Source organism: Procambarus clarkii, chromosome 26 (genome assembly GCF_040958095.1).
Source record: "Procambarus clarkii isolate CNS0578487 chromosome 26, FALCON_Pclarkii_2.0, whole genome shotgun sequence".
NCBI lineage: Eukaryota > Metazoa > Arthropoda > Malacostraca > Decapoda > Cambaridae > Procambarus > Procambarus clarkii.
The window spans coordinates 29398866-29425648 of record NC_091175.1 but is presented as its reverse complement, the minus strand read 5'-3'; the positions used below and the strand labels follow the sequence as shown (position 1 = coordinate 29425648).

Sequence of the window (26783 nt, the reverse complement as noted above, 5' to 3'; positions counted from 1 at the left end):
ATAGTTACACTACTGAACAACGGTCCTCATGACTGGTCGAGGTACTGACACTTAAATTTGCGCAAAACTATTACAAATTTGATGCTTTTGATAAGAGTGTGGTGTCGGCCTCTCCTCAACCCCTCTTTCATAAACACAGTTTTTCATTGATATGAAACACAAACTCAGGAAAATAAAACAAAATCAGCGAGTATAAATTAATATAAATCACAGAAGTAATTACATTTCGCGGTTGATAGCTGGAATTACTCTCTAGAAACTATCGATGATTAATTAAAATGATAATAATGTGATCATTTAATGTTTAACAAAAGTTAATGTTTCCATGCTACAATACTCGTATACAGAGGCCAGTGAGTCTTATAAAGTGTTGAGGTGAGTTAATAAGACTCATTTACTACTGTGATAATAAATATCAATTGTGTAATTGTAAAGTGTATCTTTTGTGATAGATAACAGTCAATAAACAAATTTTATTTACCTAATTGCCACCAGTTCCCTCTGAGAGAGCATGGGCCCTCTAGTATCATTACACAATGTTACAGATTTTGATTCTGGGTAGAAAATGACTATTGTCCCCTCTCAGGCTTTGACCTCTTCCCCAGACGGCTTAGAGGAGATGTCTTGAAGGTTGTCGACGTCTTATCTGGAGCTGTGACGCATTGTTTCATAACTCACCAGCCGTCTGGGACCTTCAGCATGTCTTCCCTGAGCTGTGTGGGGCAGAGGTCAAACCTTGAGGGAAAACAGCAGACATTTTCAGTACCTTGGAGGCATAAGCAGCCATAAAATAGCACTACACAGAAGAACAACATTGTCACAGTGTTAAAATAATTGACTATTTGTTCAACCCTAAAAATTATATATAAATGCCGTAATAAATATAATTATACAATTTTAACATATATAAATAAGTCCACATAACATATACATATTTTCACAATGGTTCCTGCGACATATATGATATATTTTCACGAACCTCACAAGGAAAGTAGAGAAAATAATACTAAATCTTATATGTGGTGAGACAATTGAAACAACAGATCTCTAAAATCTGCACTTTCCCTGGAAGGTGATTAAATATCTAAAGGAATATGAAATTATGTACACTCAAACTTGATTGTCAGAATCTCATGGGAAAGAGCGATGAAGAAGCCTTGAGGACCTTCCTGTCTCCGGCCAAGCTGCCGGAGACATCAGGTTAGTAAACAAAGAAATGAATAAACAAATCCACAAGGGCCGTGATGAGGGTTCGAACCTACGTCCGAGAGGATCCCAGACTCCCCTTAATCGACTGGGCCACAACACGGAAAAGAAAATGCGCCTTTTGTAGCTTCGTGATGAGCCCAGAGGAAATGAAACAATGACTATAAAAACTTTGACTCTTGAAGGTAGAGTGGTTCCTGGTTTAGGGGGACCCCGACTTGCGAGGGCGGTCATTTGGGTAAAAGTTTGTCCACACGTGTAATCAGCCTGAATGTCCCCACTGTACTGCCCTCTTAAATTTTCTTGGCGTAATGAAGTAAGGGCGAAGAGGTAGAACAGCTTGTTGACAGAGCCCAGGTGCATGGGAGGAATTGTGTAAAACCCTGGTTAGTGTCTCGGAGAGGCTGCAGGATCCGTGTGAGGGCAGTAGAACTCCCGGCTGCACTTATTTCCCATGTCATGGCACAGTCGATTTAAGGCGTGTCTGGGATCCACTCGGACGTAGGTTCGAACCCTCATCTCGGCCTTTGTGGATTTGTTCATTTGATGCATCACGTTGTTGTGTTTTCTGCGTGTAAAGAAATGAATAAATATTGAAGTGGGACTTCAGCGAGCGAGGAGTCGGAGGCTTGTGAGGCCATATTGTGTGTGTGTGGGGGGGGGGGGGGGTGAGGCCACACCTGTCACTAGTGCCATGCAACACTTCTGCCAAACTTACACTTTATTACGCCATGCAACAGGATCATGGTGTGTGTGTGTGTGTGTGTGTGTGTGTGTGTGTGTGTGTGTGTGTGTGTGTGTGTGTGTGTGTGTGTGTGTGTGTGTGTGTGTGTGTGTGTGTGTACTCACCTAGTTGTACTCACCTAGTTGTGTTTGCGGGGGTTGAGCTCTGGCTCTTTGGTCCCGCCTCTCAACCGTCAATCAACAGGTGTACAGATTCCTGATTGTGTGTGTGTGTGTGTGTGTGTGTGTGTGTGTGTGTGTGTGTGTGTGTGTGTGTGTGTGTGTGTGTGTGTGTTTCCTATTTGTATCTTCAGAATTGATCAACATTAGCTCTTGGACTCTGCTTTTCTATAACCAATCAATTTATCCTCTAATATATCTACTACATACATATCTCTCCAACGAACCTCCCCCCCCCCCCCACACACATCCCCAGGAAGTAGCCCGTAGCAGTTGTCTGACTTCCAGGTGCCTATTTACTGCTAGGTAACAGGGGCATCAGGGTGAAAGAAATTCTGCCCATTTGTTTCTCGCCGGTGCCGGGAATCGAATCCCGGTCCACAGGACTACGTGCCCAGGGCGCTGTCCACTCAGTCACCAGCGCCCTGACCACCAATGAGTGGTTCACACACACACTATCAAATTTATCATATCTACATTTGAAACTGTATGAAGTCAGCCTCCACCACATCACTGTCTAATGCATTCCATCTGTTATAAACTCTTGACACTGAAAAAAGTCTTTCTAATGCCTCTGTGGCTCATCTGGGTACAAAGTTTCCACCTGTGTCCCCTTGATCGTGTTCCACCCGTGCTGAAGAGTTTGTCTTTGTCCACCCTGTCAATTACCCTGAAAATTGTGTAGGTGGTTACCATGTCTTCCCTTACTCTTCTGTTTTCCAGGGACGTGAGGTTCAGCTCCCTAATTCCTCGTAGCTCATTCCTCTCAGTTCCGGGACTTGTCTGGTGGCATACCTTTGAATCTTCTCTAACTTTGTCTTGTGTTTAACAAGGTATTGACTCCAGGCTGGAGCTGCATACCCCAGGATTGGTCTTACATAAGTGGTCTACAAGGTTCTGAACGATTCCTTACACAAGCTTCTCAAGGCAGTTCTTATGCCGGCCAGTCTAGCATATACCGCTGATGATATCCTTTTGATATGGGCCTCTGGGGACAGGTTCGGTGTCTTTATCCACCCTATCAATTCCTTTGAGAATCTTGAATGTGGTGATCATGTCCCTCCTTACTCTTCTGTCTTCCAGCGACGTGAGGTTTAATTCCCATAGTCTCTCCTCGTAGCTCATACCTCTCAGCTCGGGTACTAGTCTGGTGGCAAACCTTTGAACCTTTTCCAGTTTAGTCTTATGCTTGACTAGATATGGACTCCATGCTGGAGCCGCATACTCCAGGATTGGCCTGACATGTGTGATATACAAAGTTCTGAATGATTCCTTACACAAGTTTCTAAAAGCTGTTCTTTTGTTGGCCAAATTGGCATATGCCACTGATGTTATCCTCTTGATATGGGCTGCAGGGGACAGGTCTGGCGTGATATCAACCCCCACGTCTTTTTCTCTCTCTGACTCTTGAAGAATTTCATCTCCCAAATGATACCTTGTGCCTCCTGATCCCTACAACTATCTTCATTACATTACATTTGCTTGGGTTAAACTCTAACAACCATTTGTTCGGCCATTCCTTCAGTTTGTCTAGGTGTTCTTGAAGCCTCAAGCAATCCTCTTCTGTCTTAATCATTCTCATAATTTTCGCATCGTCAGCAAACATTGAGAGAAATGAGTCTATACCCTCCTGGAGATCATTTACGTATATCAGAAACGGGATATGACCGAGTACAGAGCCCTGTAGGACTTCACTGGTGACTTCACGCCAATCTGAGGTCTCACCCCTCACACACATATGTGAGAGTAGTGGAAAAATGGAATGCACTTAAGGAGCAGGTGGTGGAAGCAAATTCTATTCATAATTTTAAAACCAGGTATGATAAGGAAATAGGACCGGAGTCATTGCTGTAAACAATCGATGGCTCGAAAGGCGGGATCCAAGAGTCAGTGTTCGATCCTCTAGACACAACTAGGTGAGTACAGATAGGAGAGTACACACTGTGAGAGTGTGTGTGTGTGTTTCACCTAGTTGTTCTTGCGCGACGTCGAGCTCTGCTCTTTCGGCCCGCAAGAACCTTTTCCTTTTTTCCCACACACAAACACACACACCCAGGAAGCAGCCCGTAACAGTTGTCTAACTCCCAGGTACCTCTTTACTGGTAGGTGACAGGGGCATCAGGGGTGAAAGAAACTTTGCCCATTTGTTTCTGCCTGGTCCGGAAATCGAACCCGGGCCACAGAATTACGAGTCCTGCACGCTGTCCGCTCAGCTACCAGACCCCAATGTGTGTGTGTGTGTGTGTGTGTGTGTGTGTGTGTGTGTGTGTGTGTGTGTGTGTGTGTGTGTGTGTGTGTGTGTGTGTGTGTGTGTGTGTGGAGGTAGGGGTGGGAGGGGGAGGGAAAGTGTTGAGAAGAGTTCCGTAGTGAAGACCACCATCTCACGCGGTGTTTGGGGTGTTCAGGTGTATGTAGGTCGACCACAGTCGTGCACCAAGATCACCTGGTAATAACTCATCAATCGCCGCTCTCTCTCATCCTGACAAGCTGGTGGGGCGGCTGACCAGAGGCTCCTACACCAGACATTAATGTAATATTTGCGAGTTGTAGGTCACTCAACAATATTCTTATCCTTCAGGATATTTGTATTGTAAAAAAGTGCTTAAATGTAATTGGAGAAGCAGGAGATAAAGATAACTATTTTGAAGCACAATTAAAAAAAAAGTGAACAAAATAAAGAAATCGAAGGAGAAATTAGAAGGGGAAAAAAAAGGTTGAAGCAAAAATATATATTTAATATATATCTATCAATATGAATGCCTGTCTGTCTGTTTAAGGGTGGAGCTTGGTGCTAGCTTCATCTACCTTTGCGCCCTGATTCCTGTGGGGTACGTACCCAACATGGTCGGGTTGGGCTTGGCAGAAATGAAATGAGTACCACTTAACGGTGCCAAGATTGTTGTTGCAACAGTTACATATAAATTTGAATTGTATTTATTTTATGTATAATGGGTACTGGATTACAGACCAATTTTGATGAGAGGGATAGATATAAAAAGATTAATAGAGAGATAGCGGAAGAGACTGACTGATTGTCAGAAACATGAAGATAGACAGAAAAACAGACATAGACAGAGGGACAGATCTGGAAAGCCCCTGTCAACCAGGGTATCACTGGTATATCCCACCTAGTGTTATATAAATAAAACTTTGATTTACTGTGAGAGAGAGACCAGCATAGAGGTACCAAGATCACTCCTCTCGTGCTGGTTCCCACGCCCCCGAGAGCGCGCCATGGGGCGAGTCCCCTGACATGTGCTTCCGAGGAGCTCCTGTCCCATTTACACGCTCCCAGAAGATGACAGGAAGCTCAGTGGTGGAGACCGATGCCTTAGGGGCTGGGGAAATTACAGGGAGAGGTGAAAAAGGTCTCAGCATTTGTGCACCTTTGAGATTTGGTCCTTCTATGCCGGGCCGTTTGTGGCTCATGGATTTGTATGTGAAGCTTGTGATCCGACGCGGCCTTGTGGGATTGGAGAGCGTTCGTTCACCTGCCTCTGATCCCTCACCTGCTTTCTCTTGCTCTGTAGGGTTCAGGGAATCTGTGGTCACGTAAGGTATTATTGTGGCCAAGGGCTTTATGGTGGCTTGGGACTCTGTGGTGGTCCAGAGTTCTCTGGTGACCTGATATTGTATGGCTGTTCGGGGCTCTGTAGTGGTCCAGGGCTCTGTTGAGGTCTCGTACTCTGTTATGGTCCGCGACTCTGTGGTGATCCGGGGCTCTGTGGTGGTCCAGTACTCAGTGGTGGTCTGTAACTCTATGGTTGCCTGGGACTCTATGGTTGCCTGGGACTCTATGCTTGCCTTGTGCTCTGTAGTGGTCCGGGGCTCTCTGGTGGACTGAATTACTGTACTTGCTGTAGGCTTTGTACTTGCTGTTGATTCTATGGTCGCCTGAGTCTCTATTTCTACTGAAGGATGCTCAAGCATCCTAACCTTGGAAACTCGACGGGTCTTGGCTGTTGGTCGTCTCAGTCTCAAGTCGCTCTGACGAGGTGTAGTTCGCTTCCTGGTGAAAGTTCCCGGTGGAAGGCGATCTCTAGTCTTTGGTCTCGCATTCTCCTTCCAAGAATCAACTACTTCTGTGGAAAGAGATGAGGTCATGTTCTGTTGTCCAAGTCGAGAAATTGAAAGTCTTCTTGTAGGTGTGAATGTGTGTATTTGAAGGTTGTGTTGAGTGGGCAATTGCATTTGTGACTTGTTTATGGGTACAATATTTGCTTCGTGTTGCAGTGAACTGGTTTTGGATTGGGGATTTAGGTTTGGCAGAGAGGTGCGAGAAGCAATGAGAGGTCTTCTTCTCCGTAGGTTCTTTGTCGTCGGCGTCGAGGGATGCAACTTCTCTAGTTCCTTTACGAGTTTTGGGTAGAGCCTGGAGTCTGAAGGAGGTGAGGAGAGCAAACCACCAGTGGAAGGAGTAGCACCTTCCTCTCCATCCATTTTGCTGCGTTCCGGAGGCTTCGACAATTTTAACATGGAATGAAGTCTAATTGCATGAGAGAAACCTTCTTCACTTTCCTTCTCTTCATCATCCAGTGGGAAAACAGAACTCAAATTTGAGCCTCTTAGCCACTCCTGATGCTGGGACTCACTCGTGTGTGTGTCATCCCATTTATTAAATGGCAGCATTTCAGCATTCGTCGATCTAGTTGAATGTGTTACAGTCTTGGTGTCTACTTTCATGGTTGCCATTTCCTGTTGAATGTTTAGTTTATTTTCATAAATCCCGGACTGGACAATGGCGTCTTTTAGTTCTCCTGCCGTGCTGGGAGGCGTGGTGCTGGTGGGAGACTCAGTAACATAGGGATAACTAGATGTCCCAAGTGTCAATTGCCCTGGACGGTATGTACTCATATTTTCCTTCTCTATGATCTTTGACTCCTCTTGTCTCATTGTTCCGCCATATTTAGTTTCCATAATTTTTCGTTTATTGCTTGCGGAGACCTCGCCGCCTCTCTCCGCCTCCAGCTGTGGTCTCCGAGTCGGTGCCTGGATCACCCTGCTCCTCCAAAGCTCACTCCCTTCATCCGGTCCCTTCTCGAATCCAACAAGTTTCCCAATGCTCGAGCCCTGAGAGCCGTTATATTGTTTTCTTGGTTCATACTCGAGAATTCCCATATAATCTTTATCAGAGAAGCTTTCATCAGCAGACACGTGTATCTGTGTCTTAGTAATTTCAACGCTTGGGCTTTGATTGCGACTTGGTCTAAATGGTGGAGGTGACCAGGCAATTCTTTGTGGCTTCTGGTAGTCATCACCTGATGCCGTTGCACCGTCGTTATTACTCTCCCGGGAGTAATGGCTCAACTCTCTATTTTCAGAAAGAAACACATCTGTGGCGTTAATGTGTTTTGCAGGTGAAGCAAAAGTGTGTTGCAGGTTTTCGGGAAGGGTGGTGGTAGGCCTGACAGTTGCTAGTGTCGTAGCTGCTCTCGTCGTTGTCAGTTCTCCAGGTACGTCATCTATGTCTTCCAAACCCATCAGCTCATCATTATTTTGGTGATTTAATCCAATGACAGCTACTTCTACCATTGTTTCCTTCGACTTCTGAGCGGAGTACAAATCTTCATTATTAGTTTGTGAATATGTTTTGTAAACTGTTTCGACATGTGGGACCTCAATCCCAGCACCAGTAAATATGTGGGAGGTTGTATAATCGTTAGATGGTATAGCCGTTGCCAAGGTGGTGGCTTGGTTGAAACCTAACATCACAAGTTCCGCTTGAGGGAAGGACCTAGCAGATGTTGTTGGGTCGTCATCTTCATAATCGTGAGAATAAGCTGGAGGCGTCGTGGGCCGCGAGGTTAAGTTTTCTCTCCAAGGAATATAAAACACAGGTTTACGTTTCTTCTCCCTTACGATCTCCGTTGATGGTGCTTTAGGTGTTGGTGAGAATGGAGCGTCTGGAGACGCTGACGACACTGTGCTGGAGTGCTCATATGCTGTTGTGGCTTCAGTATATGGAAGAGATCGTCTGCTTATTTTGGAGTGTACCTTTTCTTCTGATGAGGCAAGGTACTCCCTCATGGCGTCGTATTTAGCTTGAAGATATTCGTCATGACCAGGGATGAGCTGAGATGGATCCAATGGCGTCAGGATGAATTCGTGGATGTCGTGTTTGCTGGGATTTAATTTGGGCGTCGCAAACTCATACGAAGCGGGCGTGGTTCTGGTGAACTCCCCGCTGGGTCTTGGCGTGGGAACCTTGTTGGCTCCCGGCCTCTTAACGACATGGGAACGATGTGCTGGGCGTCTGCTCACTCTCTTGTAGACATCAAAGTCAGAGGAAGAAGTTCTAATTTGACTTGGTTTTGTGGGGGCATATGGCTTCCTCAGCTCGACCCTGGTGCTCGAGTAGAATGGTGTCTGATGATTAGGTCTCTTAGTGGGATAATACCGGGATGCCACTGTAGAGGAGGCCTCAACACTGCTCTCTGCTGTGTTTGGCGACCAACCCCATCTTGGCGTGGTGGAAGCCGTTGGTTCCTTCACAGAAAACGGGTATGCAGTGACTATTTTAGTTATTGGTTTCCACTCTGTGTAACTATTACTGAGTTTGGCAATAGACGACTCTGTCGTAAGTTTGGTTGTCAGTTTCCTCATTGGAAGGCGAGTTGTAGAAAATAGTTTGGTTATTGGTAAAAAACTGGAGTAATCCCGGATAGGATGAGGTGATGTTCGGACATCATTGGCTTCGCTGAAGTGCCAATATGAGACGAGTGTTTGTGGCGTCGTGGTGGGTTCCAACTGGGCGTCTCGAGGGCCTGGTGTAGCAAAGTAAAGATTGGCGAATTCCCTCTGTTCAGCCTCGTCCAGTAGAGCATCTTTATCGCTCTGAATGTACGCAGAAACATTATCCTCAACATCCGAGCCTCTGATATGATCCTCAACATCCCAGGCTCTGATGTTATCCTCAACATCTGAGCCGCTGATATTATCCTCAACGTCCCAGGCTCTGATGTTATCCTCAACATCTGAGACTCTGATGTTATCCTCAACATCCGAGCCTCTGATATGATCCTCAACATCTGAGACTCTGATGTTATCCTCAACATCTGAGACTCTGATGTTATCCTCAACATCTGAGACTCTGATGTTATCCTCAGTATCAGAGACTCTGATGTTATTGCTGAGCGGGTCTAATGCAAATGACGATGGTTCTTCCCACAATGGAAGATCCTGATAAGGCAGGTTCTCCCGCCTCTCCTGTAAATTACTCTCCGTTGATAACTGCGACTGTCCAGTCCAGGGGTCTGAGTACCCCTTCCCGTAGATGACCTCGGAGGTGATGACTGACGGAGAAGAAGTCATCGCCACAGAGAGCGGAAGCTTGGGAGTCTTCGGGTACCCGACCATCCTGGGGTAAGACTCGTTTGTGGAAGATGGTCTCAAGGATGGTTTAGTGCTGAGGTGGGCGTGAATGTGGCTGAGTGTCGGTTGATAGCGCCTCTTGGGGACACCCAGGGAGACACTGGGGTCCCAGCCGTAGGTCTGCGACCCAGGGGCGCATATGACCCGAGGACAGCAGTCAGGATGGCGTTTCTCTGGACGGTGTCTGACGGAGCAGGTGGCGGGGAGCCTCTCCGGGAGCGGGTCGCAGCTGTGGGCGGGAGAGTCAAGGAGGAGTTTATTATTGTATATATCCCTGAAACTAAAGATCTTGTATCATTAAAATTATCATTATGATCTAGAGGGGCAAAGTTGGGAATCAGAAGTATGGGGGACGTGTGAGTACTGACCCAGAAGTATGGGGGGACGTGTGAGTACTGACCCAGAAGTATGGGGGGACGTGTGAGTACTGACCCAGAAGTATGGGGGACGTGTGAGTACTGACCCAGAAGTATGGGGGACGTGTGAGTACTGACCCAGAAGTATGGGGGGACGTGTGAGTACTGACCCAGAAGTATGGGAGACGTGTGAGTACTGACCCAGATGTATGGGGGACGTGTGAGTACTGACCCAGAAGTATGGGGGACGTGTGAGTACTGACCCAGAAGTATGGGGGACGTGTGAGTACTGACCCAGAAGTATGGGGGACGTGTGAGTTCTAACCCAGAAGTATGGGGGGACGTGTGAGTACTGACCCAGAAGTATGGGGGGACGTGTGAGTACTGACCCAGAAGTATGGGGGGACGTGTGAGTACTGACCCAGAAGTATGGGGGACGTGTGAGTACTGACCCAGAAGTATGGGGGACGTGTGAGTACTGACCCAGAAGTATGGGGGGACGTGTGAGTACTGACCCAGAAGTATGGGAGACGTGTGAGTACTGACCCAGATGTATGGGGGACGTGTGAGTACTGACCCAGAAGTATGGGGGACGTGTGAGTACTGACCCAGAAGTATGGGGGACGTGTGAGTACTGACCCAGAAGTATGGGGGACGTGTGAGTTCTAACCCAGAAGTATGGGGGGACGTGTGAGTACTGACCCAGAAGTATGGGGGGACGTGTGAGTACTGACCCAGAAGTATGGGGGGACGTGTGAGTACTGACCCAGAAGTATGGGGGACGTGTGAGTACTGACCCAGAAGTATGGGGGGACGTGTGAGTACTGACCCAGAAGTATGGGAGACGTGTGAGTACTGACCCAGATGTATGGGGGACGTGTGAGTACTGACCCAGAAGTATGGGGGACGTGTGAGTACTGACCCAGAAGTATGGGGGACGTGTGAGTACTGACCCAGAAGTATGGGGGACGTGTGAGTACTGACCCAGAAGTATGGGGGGACGTGTGAGTACTGACCCAGAAGTATGGGGGACGTGTGAGTACTAACCCAGAAGTATGGGGGGACGTGTGAGTACTGACCCAGAAGTATGGGAGACGTGTGAGTACTGACCCAGATGTATGGGGGACGTGTGAGTACTGACCCAGAAGTATGGGGGACGTGTGAGTACTGACCCAGAAGTATGGGGGACGTGTGAGTACTGACCCAGAAGTATGGGGGACGTGTGAGTACTGACCCAGAAGTATGGGGGGACGTGTGAGTACTGACCCAGAAGTATGGGGGACGTGTGAGTACTGACCCAGAAGTATGGGGGGACGTGTGAGTACTGACCCAGAAGAATGGGGGGACGTGTGAGTACTGACCCAGAAGTATGGGGGGACGTGTGAGTACTGACCCAGAAGTATGGGGGACGTGTGAGTACTGACCCAGAAGTATGGGGGACGTGTGAGTACTGACCCAGAAGTATGGGGGACGTGTGAGTACTGACCCAGAAGTATGGGGGACGTGTGAGTACTGACCCAGAAGTATGGGGGACGTGTGAGTACTGACCCAGAAGTATGGGGGGACGTGTGAGTACTGACCCAGAAGTATGGGGGACGTGTGAGTACTGACCCAGAAGTATGGGGGACGTGTGAGTACTGACCCAGAAGTATAGGGGGACGTGTGAGTACTGACCCAGAAGTATGGGGGACGTGTGAGTACTGACCCAGAAGTATGGGGGACGTGTGAGAACTGACCCAGAAGTATGGGGGGACGTGTGAGTACTGACCCAGAAGTATGGGGACGTGTGAGTACTGACCCAGAAGTATGGGGGACGTGTGAGTACTGACCCAGAAGTATGGGGGACGTGTGAGTACTGACCCAGAAGTATGGGGGACGTGTGAGTACTGACCCAGAAGTATGGGGGACGTGTGAGTACTGACCCAGAAGTATGGGGGGACGTGTGAGTACTGACCCAGAAGTATGGGGGACGTGTGAGTACTGACCCAGAAGTATGGGGGACGTATGAGTACTGACCCAGAAGTATAGGGGGACGTGTGAGTACTGACCCAGAAGTATGGGGGACGTGTGAGTACTGACCCAGAAGTATGGGGGACGTGTGAGACCTGACCCAGAAGTATGGGGGGACGTGTGAGTACTGACCCAGAAGTATGGGGGACGTGTGAGTACTGACCCAGAAGTATGGGGGACGTGTGAGTACTGACCCAGAAGTATGGGGGACGTGTGAGTACTGACCCAGAAGTATGGGGGACGTGTGAGTACTGACCCAGAAGTATGGGGGACGTGTGAGTACTGACCCAGAAGTATGGGGGGACGTGTGAGTACTGACCCAGAAGTATGGGGGACGTGTGAGTACTGACCCAGAAGTATGGGGGGACGTGTGAGTACTGACCCAGAAGTATGGGGGGACGTGTGAGTACTGACCCAGAAGTATGGGGGGACGTGTGAGTACTGACCCAGAAGTATGGGGGGACGTGTGAGTACTGACCCAGAAGTATGGGGGGACGTGTGAGTACTGACCCAGAAGTATGGGGGGACGTGTGAGTACTGACCCAGAAGTATGGGGGGACGTGTGAGTACTGACCCAGAAGTATGGGGGACGTGTGAGTACTGACCCAGAAGTATGGGGGGACGTGTGAGTACTGACCCAGAAGTATGGGGGGACGTGTGAGTACTGACCCAGAAGTATGGGGGGACGTGTGAGTACTGACCCAGAAGTATGGGGGACGTGTGAGTACTGACCCAGAAGTATGGGGGGACGTGTGAGTACTGACCCAGAAGTATGGGAGACGTGTGAGTACTGACCCAGATGTATGGGGGACGTGTGAGTACTGACCCAGAAGTATGGGGGACGTGTGAGTACTGACCCAGAAGTATGGGGGACGTGTGAGTACTGACCCAGAAGTATGGGGGACGTGTGAGTACTGACCCAGAAGTATGGGGGGACGTGTGAGTACTGACCCAGAAGTATGGGGGACGTGTGAGTACTAACCCAGAAGTATGGGGGGACGTGTGAGTACTGACCCAGAAGTATGGGAGACGTGTGAGTACCGACCCAGATGTATGGGGGACGTGTGAGTACTGACCCAGAAGTATGGGGGACGTGTGAGTACTGACCCAGAAGTATGGGGGACGTGTGAGTACTGACCCAGAAGTATGGGGGACGTGTGAGTACTGACCCAGAAGTATGGGGGGACGTGTGAGTACTGACCCAGAAGTATGGGGGACGTGTGAGTACTGACCCAGAAGTATGGGGGGACGTGTGAGTACTGACCCAGAAGTATGGGGGGACGTGTGAGTACTGACCCAGAAGTATGGGGGGACGTGTGAGTACTGACCCAGAAGTATGGGGGACGTGTGAGTACTGACCCAGAAGTATGGGGGACGTGTGAGTACTGACCCAGAAGTATGGGGGACGTGTGAGTACTGACCCAGAAGTATGGGGGGACGTGTGAGTACTGACCCAGAAGTATGGGGGACATGTGAGTACTGACCCAGAAGTATGGGGGGACGTGTGAGTACTGACCCAGAAGTATGGGGGACGTGTGAGTACTGACCCAGAAGTATGGGGGACGTGTGAGTACTGACCCAGAAGTATAGGGGACGTGTGAGTACTGACCCAGAAGTATGGGGGACGTGTGAGTACTGACCCAGAAGTATGGGGGACGTGTGAGAACTGACCCAGAAGTATGGGGGGACGTGTGAGTACTGACCCAGAAGTATGGGGACGTGTGAGTACTGACCCAGAAGTATGGGGGACGTGTGAGTACTGACCCAGAAGTATGGGGGACGTGTGAGTACTGACCCAGAAGTATGGGGGACGTGTGAGTACTGACCCAGAAGTATGGGGGACGTGTGAGTACTGACCCAGAAGTATGGGGGGACGTGTGAGTACTGACCCAGAAGTATGGGGGACGTGTGAGTACTGACCCAGAAGTATGGGGGACGTGTGAGTACTGACCCAGAAGTATAGGGGACGTGTGAGTACTGACCCAGAAGTATGGGGGACGTGTGAGTACTGACCCAGAAGTATGGGGGACGTGTGAGAACTGACCCAGAAGTATGGGGGGACGTGTGAGTACTGACCCAGAAGTATGGGGGACGTGTGAGTACTGACCCAGAAGTATGGGGGACGTGTGAGTACTGACCCAGAAGTATGGGGGACGTGTGAGTACTGACCCAGAAGTATGGGGGACGTGTGAGTACTGACCCAGAAGTATGGGGGACGTGTGAGTACTGACCCAGAAGTATGGGGGGACGTGTGAGTACTGACCCAGAAGTATGGGGGACGTGTGAGTACTGACCCAGAAGTATGGGGGGACGTGTGAGTACTGACCCAGAAGTAGGGGGGACGTGTGAGTACTGACCCAGAAGTATGGGGGGACGTGTGAGTACTGACCCAGATGTATGGGGGGACGTGTGAGTACTGACCCAGAAGTATGGGGGGACGTGTGAGTACTGACCCAGAAGTATGGGGGACGTGTGAGTACTGACCCAGAAGTATGGGGGGACGTGTGAGTACTGACCCAGAAGTATGGGGGGACGTGTGAGTACTGACCCAGAAGTATGGGGGAACGTGTGAGTACTGACCCAGATGTATGGGGGGACGTGTGAGTACTGACCCAGAAGTATGGGGGGACGTGTGAGTACTGACCCAGAAGTATGGGGGACGTGTGAGTACTGACCCAGAAGTATGGGGGACGTGTGAGTACTGACCCAGAAGTATGGGGGGACGTGTGAGTACTGACCCAGAAGTATGGGAACCTTGTGAATATTGGCCCAGAAAAAGAGAAATGATGGTGTTGGACTGTCATTAGCTCGTCGTGCAGAGTTATAGTACCAATAGCAACTAGTGATGAACTGTACAAAATAATGACAGTTGTAACTGTAAAAGTTTGCGTTTTCAACTGCTGGTATACTGAAGACAATGACATGTAGGACCAATATACAGAATCTAAGGCTTAATTTAGCACATATATAATCCCCTTCTCGGGGGCAGGAAGCCTGTACTTAGGGTTATGGAGGTCCATCTTGGTCTAGTTATGATGTTCCTTCAGGATGAAGCATGCAGCTATTATTTAACTCTGAGACATCAGGTGGAAGAAAACGTGCCTAACCGTTTCTAGCCTGCCCGAGGATTGAACCCGGGGCCCTCGAGTGTGAGCTGAGGACATAGATCACTGTGCTACAGGAACCATTTAGGATATGTACTCAACTAGGCCTAGGCAAGGTAGTAAATGGGTCAAGACATTTGCTACAAAATAATTAATAATTAATATAAAGAAACAATAATAAGGAATGAGTGTATGATAATGTCAAGCCACAAGTGCTTCAGTTCGGACAGACAAAAGGCACTCCAAGTACCGGAGTGTAAGAGGTGAGGGACTCACAACTGCTCCTCAAGGATGGGTCTGCCAGCGAAGGTCTTGCACACCACCCGACGACACCCTGGCGGGTACACTCGCTGCCCCAGCTCCATCACACCCCAGGGGTGTACACAGCCGACACCTGCAACACCACACCACCGGTCAGCATCACCACACCACACCATCTCTACACTTTGTGAAAGTGTCGACTACACCATGTGTCAACATTGTGAAAGTGTCAACTACACGATGTGTCAACATTGTGAAAGAGAAAACATGCACTCCATTGAACATTATATTGTAAAAAGTCCTATATAGGCAGACTTTCGCCCCCTTGGGTAAAGATATGATGAACTCTATAAATACTATATGATTTTTATTAATTTACTAGCTGTACCCGGCCACGCGTTGCTGTGGCTAAGCAACGCATGTGCATTGCTGAGCCACAGCAACCTCCCCCTGTCCCCTCGTCCTCCCCACCATCCCTCACTTCCGTCCCCTCGTCCTTCCCATCATTCCTCACTCCCTCATCTGATGATCAAATGATCTGATGTTCCCATCAGATAATTGGGAACATCAAATGATCTGTGGCTAGATTCACAAAGAAGTTACGCAAACACTTACGAACCTGTCCATCTTTTCTCAATCTTTGGCGGCTTTGTTTACAATTATTAAACAGTTAATGAGCTCCGAAGCACCAGGAGGCTGTTTATAACAATAACAACAGTCAATTGGCAAGTTTTCATGCTTGTAAACTGTTTAATAAATATAACCAAAGGCATCAAAGATTGAGGAGAGATATACACGTTCGTAAGTATTTGCGTAACTGCTTCGTGAATCTGGCCCCAGATTTTCCCATCACTGAAATATAAGAAAAACATTTAAAAAAACGAAATGAAAAATAATGAAAAAAAAATAAACTATACTCAGGAAATGAACGGTATGGTAAACAACACAGCTCAATTCTAACGCAATGTCATACAAAGAAATTAAATCAAAATGAAAATAAATCGAAATCTATGATAATTCAATTTATCAATGAAATCAGAAACATTGAAATAGAATTGTAACATAATTAGTATAGCGTGTGTTAGCCTTATGTGCAACAGATGGCGCTGTTTTACAAAAACGCATGTTTTTACCTGTCACAGGGGTTGCATCTATATAGTAGGTATATAAAAACACGCGCGTATTCGAATGGAACGTTGTGTCAAAATTTCAAAGCAATCGGTGAAGAACTTGCAGAGATTACAGCGTGTGTTGCTACTACGTCCAACAGATGGCGCTGTTTAAAAAAAAAACGAATGTTTTTTCCTGTCACAGGTGAGGCATGTATATAGTATGCATATTAAAAGACGCGCCTATTTGAGTACAACATTGTGTCAAAATTTCAAAGAAATCGGTAAAGAGGTTTCGAAGATTTCCCTCACATGAAAAACACAGTTAAAAAAACAAGACGTTTTTTTTTTTATCGTCACAGACGTGACCTCTATATAGTACGTATATAAAACTTGATCGGATACGAATGGAACGTTGTGTGAAAATTTCAAAGCAATCTGTGAAGAACTTTCAGAGATTAGCGGTTATGAACAAACGAACATTTACATTTTTATTTATAAAGATTATATATATATATATATATATATATACAGTTCAGAAGTGACTCGAACCCATACTCCCAGAAGCAACGCAACTGGTATGTACAAGACGCCTTAATCCACTTGACCATCACGACCGGACATAATGAGGTGATAGCCGAGGCTATTTGAACCACCCCACCGCCGGCACTCGGATAGTAATCTTGGATTACTTGTAATCCAAGTAATCTTGTTACTTGATAGTAATCTTGGATAGTAATCCAAGATTACTATCCGAGTGCCGGCGGTGGGGTGGTTCAAATAGCCTCGGCTATCACCTCATTATGTCCGGTCGTGATGGTCAAGTGGATTAAGGCGTCTTGTACATACCAGTTGCGTTGCTTCTGGGAGTATGGGTTCGAGTCACTTCTGGGGTGTGAGTTTTCAGTTGCATATTGTCCTGGGGACCATTCAGGCTTGTTCGCATATATACAGTTCTCTACAGTCTTGTGCGGTCACTAGCACGCATAGCGTTTCGAGCGAGTCCTTAATCCTAATTTTCACACACACATTCCCAGGAAGCAGCCTGTAGCAGCTGTCTAACTCCCAGGTACCTATTTACAGCAAGGTGTACAGTTGCATCAGGGTGAAAGAAACTCAGCCTATTTGTTTTCGCCTCCGCTGGTGATCGAACCCGGACCCTTAGTACTACGAACCCCGAGCGCTGTCCACTCAGCTGTCAGGCCCCCCTAAATACTGCAACGCTTGACGATATACTGAACGTCATAATGAAATCACAGCAAATCCCGCCTCTGTCGGTCTCTTGCCGGCGTGCCAGGAAGTGGGAGCTATACCCCAACTTCCTCTCCTGCCACACCCAATATTGCCTCTCCTGCGACTCCTAATATTGCCTCTACTGCCACACCCAATATTGCCTCTACTGCCACACCCAATATTGCCTCTACTGCCACACCCAATATTGTCTCTCCTGCCACACCCAATATTGCCTCTGCTGCCACACCCAATATTGCCTCTACTGCCACACCCAATATTGCCTCTACTGCCACACCCAATATTGCCTCTACTGCCACACCCAATATTGCCTCTACTGCCACACCCAATATTGCCTCTCCTGCCACACCCAATATTGCCTCTCCTGCCACACCCAATATTGCCTCTCCTGCCACACCCAATATTGCCTCTACTGCCACACCCAATATTGCCTCTACTGCCACACCCAATATTGCCTCTCCTGCCACACCCAATATTGCCTCTACTGCCACACCCAATATTGCCTCTACTGCCACACCCAATATTGCCTCTCCTGCCACACCCAATATTGCCTCTACTGCCACACCCAATATTGCCTCTACTGCCACACCCAATATTGCCTCTACTGCCACACCCAATATTGCCTCTCCTGCCACACCCAATATTGCCTCTGCTGCCACACCCAATATTGCCTCTACTGCCACACCCAATATTGCCTCTACTGCCACACCCAATATTGCCTCTCCTGCCACACCCAATATTGCCTCTCCTGCCACACCCAATATTGCCTCTCCTGCCACACCTAATATTGCCTCTCCTGCCACACCTAATATTGCCTCTCCTGCCACACCTAATATTGCCTCTCCTGCCACACCTAATATTGCCTCTACTGCCACACCCAATATTGCCTCTCCTGCCACACCCAATATTGCCTCTCCTGCCACACCCAATATTGCCTCTACTGCCACACCCAATATTGCCTCTCCTGCCACACCTAATATTGCCTCTACTGCCACACCCAATATTGCCTCTACTGCCACACCCAATATTGCCTCTCCTGCAACACCCAATATTGCCTCTACTGCCACACCCAATATTGCCTCTCCTGCCACACCCAATATTGCCTCTCCTGCCACACCCAATATTGCCTCTACTGCCACACCTAATAGTTCCTCTTTCTCCACTGGACTTCGTAATTCCTTGTGGTCTGTACAAACTGGCCGCCATTCACGACGTCGCCCCTGGCTTCACCGGCTTGCTGGCCGGTCGGTGTGGAGGAGCAGAGTAAGGAAGACACAGAAGCTGCCCGTCCTCTACTGCTTCTCACTCTCACTGTCTATGGGCCTCTTGCTGGCCGTTGCAAGTAGAATTCCCACCTAAAAATGGAAGAGCAACGAACTACATCTCCAGCCTCCAGCTTCCACTACTCAAGTGCTTTCCAGCCAATCAGCGACCTTCATCTTCCACGTTACAGTTGTTACGGAGGATGACGGCACTTTACCCATATGTTGCCCAGGAGCACAAGGACCTCAGCAACAACACAGGGACCTCAGCATCAACACAGGGACCTCAGCAACAACACAGGGACCTCAGCAACAACACAGGGACCTCAGCAACAACACACGGACCTCAGTATCAACACAGGGACCTCAACAACAACACAGGGACCTCAGCATCAACACAGGGACCTCAATATCAACACAGGGACCTCAGCATCAACACAGGGACCTCAGCATCAACACAGGGACCTCAGCATCAACACAGAGACCTCAGTATCAACACAGGGACCTCAGTATCAACACAAGGACCTCAATATCAACACAGGGACCTCAGCATCAACACAGGGACCTCAGCATCAACACAGAGACCTCAGTATCAACACAGGGACCTCAGTATCAACACAAGGACCTCAATATCAACACAGGGACCTCAATATCAACACAGGGACCTCAATATCAACACAGGGACCTCAGCATCAACACAGGGACCTCGGCAACAACACAGGGACCTCAGCAACAACACAGGGACCTCATCAACAACACAGGGACCTCAGCATCAACACAGGGACCTCAATATCAACACAGGGACCTCAGCATCAACACAGGGACCTCAGTATCAACACAGGGACCTCAACAACAACACAGGGACCTCAATATCAACACAGGGACCTTAATATCAACACAGGGACCTCAGTATCAACACAGGGACCTCAGCATCAACACAGGGACCTCGGGAACAACACAGGGACCTCGGTATCAACACAGGGACCTCAGCAACAACACAGGGACCTCAGCACTAACACAGGGACCTCAGCAACAACACAGGGACCTCAGCACTAACACAGGGACCTCGGCAACAACACAGGGACCTCAGCACTAACACAGGGACCTCGGGAACAACACAGGGACCTCAGCATCAACACAGGAACCTCAGCAACAATACAGGGTCCTCAGCATCAACACACGGACCTCAGGAACAACACAGAGACCTCAGGAACAACACAGGGACCTCAGGAACAACACAGGGACCTCAGGAACAACACAGGGACCTCAGGAACAACACAGGGACCTCAGGAACAACACAGGGACCTCAGGAACAACACAGGGACCTCAACAACAACACACGGACCTCAGGAACAACACAGGGACCTCAGGAACAACACAGGGACCTCAGGAACAACACAGGGACCTCAGGAACAACACAGGGACCTCAACAACAACACACGGACCTCAGGAACAACACAGAGACCTCAGCAACAACACAGGGACCTCAACAACAACACACGGACCTCAGGAACAACACAGAGACCTCAGCAACAACACAGGGACCTCAACAACAACACAGGGACCTCAGGAACAACACAGGGACCTCAACAACAACACAGGGACCTCAGGAACAACACAGAGACCTCAGCAACAACACAGGGACCTCAACAACAACACAGGGACCTCAGGAACAACACAGGGACCTCAACAACAACACAGGGACCTCAACAACAACACAGGGACCTCAGGAACAACACAGAGACCTCAGCAACAACACAGAGACCTCAGCAACAATACAGGGTCCTCAGCAACAATACAGGAACCTCAGCAACTCTGGCAGTGTCACTCACAGCGTCACTGGGGGTCCGGTATTACCGGGGTGGACGCCTCTACACCCAGGACGTCCACTCCTATAACATCAACCACACCAAAAATAACATTGGAGGTGAGGAGACCCCGATGTCGTAGGTCCTATTCCGGGTGAGGCTGGCCATGGCGCCGCCCGTAACGTCTCATGTAACACCGCTAAGACTGGACCAGGCGGGCACGGGTTGCCTTCACTTCACTTATAGCCTCACTCTCCTCCACACACAAATTTGTCAGTGATTGACTAATTTCAGTGATATTGTAAAATGGTTACAGTCTCTCACATGGATCAGATCATGGTCGAGCCGGTCGGCCGAGCGGACAGCACACTGGACTTGTGATCCTGTGGTTCCGGGCTCGATCCCGGGCGCCGGCGAGAAACAATGGGCAGAGTTTCTTTCACCCTATGCCCCTGTTACCTAGCAGTGAAATAGGTACCTGGGTGTTAGTCAGCTGTCACGGGCTGCTTCCTGGGGGTGGAGGCCTGGTCGAGGACCGGGCCGCGGGGACACTAAAGCCCCGAAATCATCTCAAGATAACCTCAAGATGGTATAGTTGAAATAGAGGTGCAGGGAAGCAGTGTTTAAAGCTGATACCAACATTTACTAAAGAATAATATACAAATGCAAAATAATAACGTGTAAGCACAACGGAAGGCCCCGTCCGTTGTTAAACTTAACGGCCACTCACGGCTCTAATCACATTAACGTTACTGGAACAGTTCTGGCAGCTGTGATAATACTTTAGTACATTAATTTACCTTCTCAAGAAATAAGGATGCTTCAAACCATATTTTAAATTCTATTACATAATAATTATTTGTGAATAATCTCTCAGCAACACTAGGCTGCCCTCAGTTGTGAAAATTAAACTTTACAGTCTTTAATTATTCCTCCACAGTTCCTCATATACACTCTTACACACATATATATTCGTCCTAGTACAAGAATTATAATATAGTTATACCTAACTGTTCCTTAAAGGAACCTCACGATAAAGATGGGCATTGGGAGGGAAGAGTACGTAGTTACCTGTTTGATGGGGTTCTGGGAGTTCTTCTACTCCCCAAGCCCGGCCCAAAGCCAGGCTTGACTTGTGAGAGTTTGGTCCACCAGGCTGTTGCTTGGAGCGGCCGCAGGCCTACATACCCACCACAGCCCGGCTGGTCCGGCACTCCTTGAAGAAAACTATCTAGTTTTCTCTTGAAGATGTCCACGGTTGTTCTGGCAATATTTCTTATGCTCGCTGGGAGGACGTTGAACAACCGCGGACCTCTGATGTTTATACAGAGTTCTCTGGTTGTGCCTATGGCACCTCTGCTCTTCACTGGTTTTCTTCTGCATTTTCTTCTATATCGTTCACTCCAGTATGTTGTTATTTTATTGTGCAGAGTTGAGACCTGTCCCTCCAGTATTTTCCACGTGTATATTATTTGACACCTCCCGTCGTCTTTCTAGAGAGTACATTTGGAGAGCTTTGAGACGATCCCAATAATTTAGGTGCTTTAACTCGTCTATGCGTGCCGTATATGTTCTCTGTACTCCCTCTATTTCAGCAATCTCTCCTGCTCTGAATGGAGAAGTAAGTACTGAGCAGTACTTAAGACGGGACAGCACAAGTGATTTGAAGAGTACAACCATTGTGATGAGATCCCTGGATTTGAAAGTTCTAGTAATCCATCCTATCATTTTTCTGGCTGTCGCAATACTTACTTGGTTATGCTCCCTAAACGTTAGGTCGTCGATCATCATTATTCCCAAATCCTTTACTTGTTGCTTTCCTACTATGGGCAAATTTGATTGTGTTTTGTACCCTGTATTATGTTTAAGGTCCTCATTTTTGCCGTACCTGAGAACCTGGAATTTATCGTTGTTAAACATCATGTTATTTTCTGCTTCCCAGTCGAAAACTTTATTAATATTTGCTTGTAGGTTTTCAATGTCTTCAGCAGAGGTAATTTTCATGCTGATTTTCGTGTCATCTGCAAAGGATTACACGAAGCTGTGCCTTGTATTCGAGTCTATATCTGATATGAGAATAAGGAAAAGCAGTGGTGCAAGGACTGTACCTTTAGGTACAAAGGTTTTAACTGCGCTTGGACTCGATTTTATATGGTTGACTGTTTCTTTTTGTGTTCTGTTCGACAAAAAACTGAGTATCCAGCGTCTTACTTTACCAGTTATTCCCATTGACCACATTAAATACATCAGGTAGACAGCTGATGTATTCAACGTTGATGATGCGTTGAGTTACATTCCGGTCACTGCCTCGCTGTTGCGGCTGCTGCTTCCGTGACGTCACTCCTCCACCTGCTGTTTTGTGACGTCAGAGCTGTTTCCTAGAGTCCTCTTCTTCCACTACACAACCTCGAGGTTGTCGCTGACGTCTCACAAGAGTTCCTCTCCAACGACACTCACGACTGTCCTCGGTCCTCATAGATATTTATTATTAACATCTTTATTGACAAAATTAATTACAATTTTGCCTAATCTGAGGATTTTGATAGGTCTTATTAAAGTGAGGATAATGCTAGTATTCACTGTCACGCAGGACAGAGGGTCATACATAAGACAATAGGTCTAAACTGTAGGCTGAAGCACATATATATCATGGTTACAATCAATGTTTTAATGTATGGATACGTGAAAACAACTTTCTATTGTGCACTGCCACACAAGGGCAGGGATGGGTTCATAAGTGATACAGCTTAGAAGTAATATAAATAAAAATTGTTCTTCATTCTTTAAAATGGACAAGCAAATTTTGGGTAAATTGTTAGGATGTCGTCCAGAACACCTGAGTCAATAAAATAGTTACACAGTTGGTGGTACAAGAGGCCAGGAGGTCTAAAGTCCTTTACGGTTTCACATTCAACAATATAGTGTTCTAGTGAATGCATTAAAGGTTTATCACAGAGTTTACAATCTGAGCATTCTGGTAGTGGCTCAGCCTCACTAACCTGCCAGATGTGTCTATAGCCAAGGCGAATTCGCGCAATGACTACATCACATTGCCTGGTCCGGTTACTGTGGTGACCATACAAATACCTATTATTACAAAACTTGTCATAACTTTTAATACTACAGCTTTCAGGTCTCTGGGCATTTCTTAGTTCTTCTAAATCTGAATTAATTTCTTTAATTTGTATGTTTCTAATAACTGAATTAGATAGTCCAAAGTCATAATCCATGTTTTCTTTCCTGCAAGCCTCATTGGCCAATTGATCTACAAAGTCATGTTTCCCAACTCCAACATGGGATGGGATCCACACAAATTTTATACAAGAGTTATTATCATTGGCAAAAATTCCATTCCATTTAATATTACAAGCTACTTCCGACATACATTGTGATGGGTTATTTAAGGACTGCAGAGCACTTTTAGAGTCACAGAAAATAACTCCACCACCATTGAGCTTAAGGTATTCAGTGGCTAGATAAATGCCCAATAGCTCGGTCTGTGTCGTGCTTGCCCAGTTGTTCAATCTCTGTGTACTAATCATGATCATTTCATCCCCTTTATACACTGCACATGCACAACCTGTTCTACCAGTGCCTAACTGCACAGAGCCATCAGTAAAGGCATAGGATTCAGTCGGTTTGAGAATTTGAAGATGACTGTCAATAGCTTCTAATGTTATACATCTCAAAATGTCAGTGTTATACATTTGTTTTACACTGATGGGAGTATAATGCAGAGACCTCCACATCTTTCCAAGGGGGAATATAGTGAACAGTTTTATCAGGGTTAAGAGATACATTCAGTTTCTGAAGATTATAGGCACAACAACTGAGCCACACACTGTAGGGAGCTTTTTGCGGCGGATTGAGGGAACAGTCAGAATTGTTTAGAATGGATCTTAATTTAATTTGAATAGAGCTGGGGGGCCCATTATTTTTCAAAGTTTTGGCGCAAAACATAGTGTCCTCATAGAGCGATGTGGGTCTGGTCCACGGGGCGCTCCCCCGCCTCGTTTGGTACTATACTTCCGTATGGTCGTGTTCTTCACAGATCTTCACCACTCTCCTCGCTCGTGTATTGGGAAGTGTCGTCCACAGTGATAAACTACGACGGCTTGGAGTCCCTCCACCACTGTCTCTACTACTTGGGCCAACAGTTACCACATGTTCTCTCACTTCTGATTATTGTCCGTTCATCTGGGCAGGTAAACACTCAGTAATCACTGGTCTTGCTCTAAGTGACAGAGTTACTTACACTTGTCGTCCCGTTGAAGTGTTGCAAGCTTCTTGATATTTCCTCCTTCCTGCCAATTGCTTAAAATCAAATTTTACACCAAACTTGTGCCTCTTGCACTTTCATTTATAACTCTAAACATTCTTTGGGCAGTCTAGTATCTCCTTATAGTGGGAATAAATGACTCTTGATGACGGAGAGGACTTAAATAGACGGGGATCATAACACAGTCCTGCCCCTTCCTAGGGACAGAGGCTGTGTGCACATTACCCCTGTGTGTTTACCTTAGAGCACAGCCTTGCTTGGTGATGCCAACTTTCCTCTTGACCAGACTGCCTCCCGCTCTCACCATCTTCCCCAAACCCAGTACTTAGCCACGGTCCATAACACTCCACACTGCACACAGAGATCACACTAACGTGATGCATCAACTGAACAAATTCACAAGGGCCGTGTCGAGGATTCGAACCTGCGTCCGGGAGCATCCCAGACACTGCCTTAATCGACTGAGCTACGACAGGGTAAAAGGGTTGAAATCGAAGTTCAACTGAACTTACTGGATCCCGTAGCCTTTCCGAGGCACAAACCAGGATTTTACACAACCCCCCCCCCCCTGAACCCGAGCTATGTCAATAGGCCGTTTACCCTGTCGTAGCTCAGTCGATTAAGACAGTGTCTGGGATGCTCCCGGACGCAGGTTCGAATCCTCGTCACGGCCCTTGTGGATTTGCACCTCCACACTGGTCCCTCCTCCTCAATATGACCTCAGAATGGCCTCATGGAACACAAGCCAGCCCTCCTGCGCCAGGCCTGAACGTTCAGGAATGGAGAATAACTCTGACACCAGGAGAGCCAGATATTATATCATGAGTGAGAATCATAACACCACCCACCGCCCTCCCACACCACCCACCGTCTGCCACACCACCCACTGTCCGCCCACACCACCCACCGTCTGCCACACCACCCACCGTCTGCCACACCACCCACCGTCCACCCACACCACCCACCGTCTGCCACACCACCCACCGTCCGCCCACACCACCCGCCGTCCGCCCACACCACCCGCCGTCTGCCACACCACCCACCGTCCACCCACACCACCCACCGTCTGCCACACCACCCACCGTCTGCCACACCACCCACCGTCCGCCCACACCACCCACCGTCTGCCACACCACCCACCGTCTGCCACACCACCCACCGTCCACCCACACCACCCACCGTCCACCCACACCACCCACCTTCCGCCCACACCACCCACCGTCTGCCACACCACCCACCGTCCACCCACACCACCCACCGTCTGCCACACCACCCACCGTCCGCCCACACCACCCACCGTCTGCCACACCACCCACCGTCCACCCACACCACCCACCTTCCGCCCACACCACCCACCGTCTGCCACACCACCCACCGTCCACCCACACCACCCACCGTCTGCCACACCACCCACCGTCCACCCACACCACCCACCGTCTGCCACACCACCCACCGTCCGCCCACACCACCCGCCGTCCGCCCACACCACCCGCCGTCTGCCACACCACCCACCGTCCACCCACACCACCCACCGTCTGCCACACCACCCACCGTCTGCCACACCACCCACCGTCCGCCCACACCACCCACCGTCTGCCACACCACCCACCGTCTGCCACACCACCCACCGTCCACCCACACCACCCACCGTCCACCCACACCACCCACCTTCCGCCCACACCACCCACCGTCCGCCCACACCACCCGCCGTCCGCCCACACCACCCGCCGTCTGCCACACCACCCACCGTCCACCCACACCACCCACCGTCTGCCACACCACCCACCGTCTGCCACACCACCCACCGTCCGCCCACACCACCCACCGTCTGCCACACCACCCACCGTCTGCCACACCACCCAC

At 48.4% G+C, this 26783-nt stretch overlaps 3 protein-coding genes across 3 annotated transcripts; 2 read left to right on the top strand and 1 right to left on the bottom strand.

Moving 5' to 3' along the window:
- Window positions 1–5008: 5008 nt before the first annotated feature.
- Window positions 5009–14866, bottom strand: LOC123756985 (mucin-4-like). The gene is made up of 2 exons (XM_069331607.1): window positions 14847–14866; window positions 5009–9709 (listed from the first exon to the last, which is right to left on the bottom strand). The coding sequence occupies exons 1-2, from the start codon at window positions 14864–14866 to the stop codon at window positions 5302–5304; spliced, it is 4428 nt and encodes a 1475-aa protein (XP_069187708.1). The 3' UTR covers window positions 5009–5301.
- Window positions 14867–15148: 282 nt separating this feature from the next.
- LOC138368890 (proteoglycan 4-like) lies at window positions 15149–18930 on the top strand. The gene is made up of 2 exons (XM_069331606.1): window positions 15149–15213; window positions 17580–18930. Exons 1-2 carry the CDS (start codon window positions 15149–15151, stop codon window positions 18928–18930), a joined length of 1416 nt encoding a protein of 471 aa, XP_069187707.1.
- Window positions 18931–19036: 106 nt separating this feature from the next.
- LOC138368889 (uncharacterized) lies at window positions 19037–20783 on the top strand. The gene is made up of 2 exons (XM_069331605.1): window positions 19037–19662; window positions 19895–20783. Exons 1-2 carry the CDS (start codon window positions 19037–19039, stop codon window positions 20781–20783), a joined length of 1515 nt encoding a protein of 504 aa, XP_069187706.1.
- The last annotated feature ends 6000 nt before the right edge of the window (window positions 20784–26783 follow it).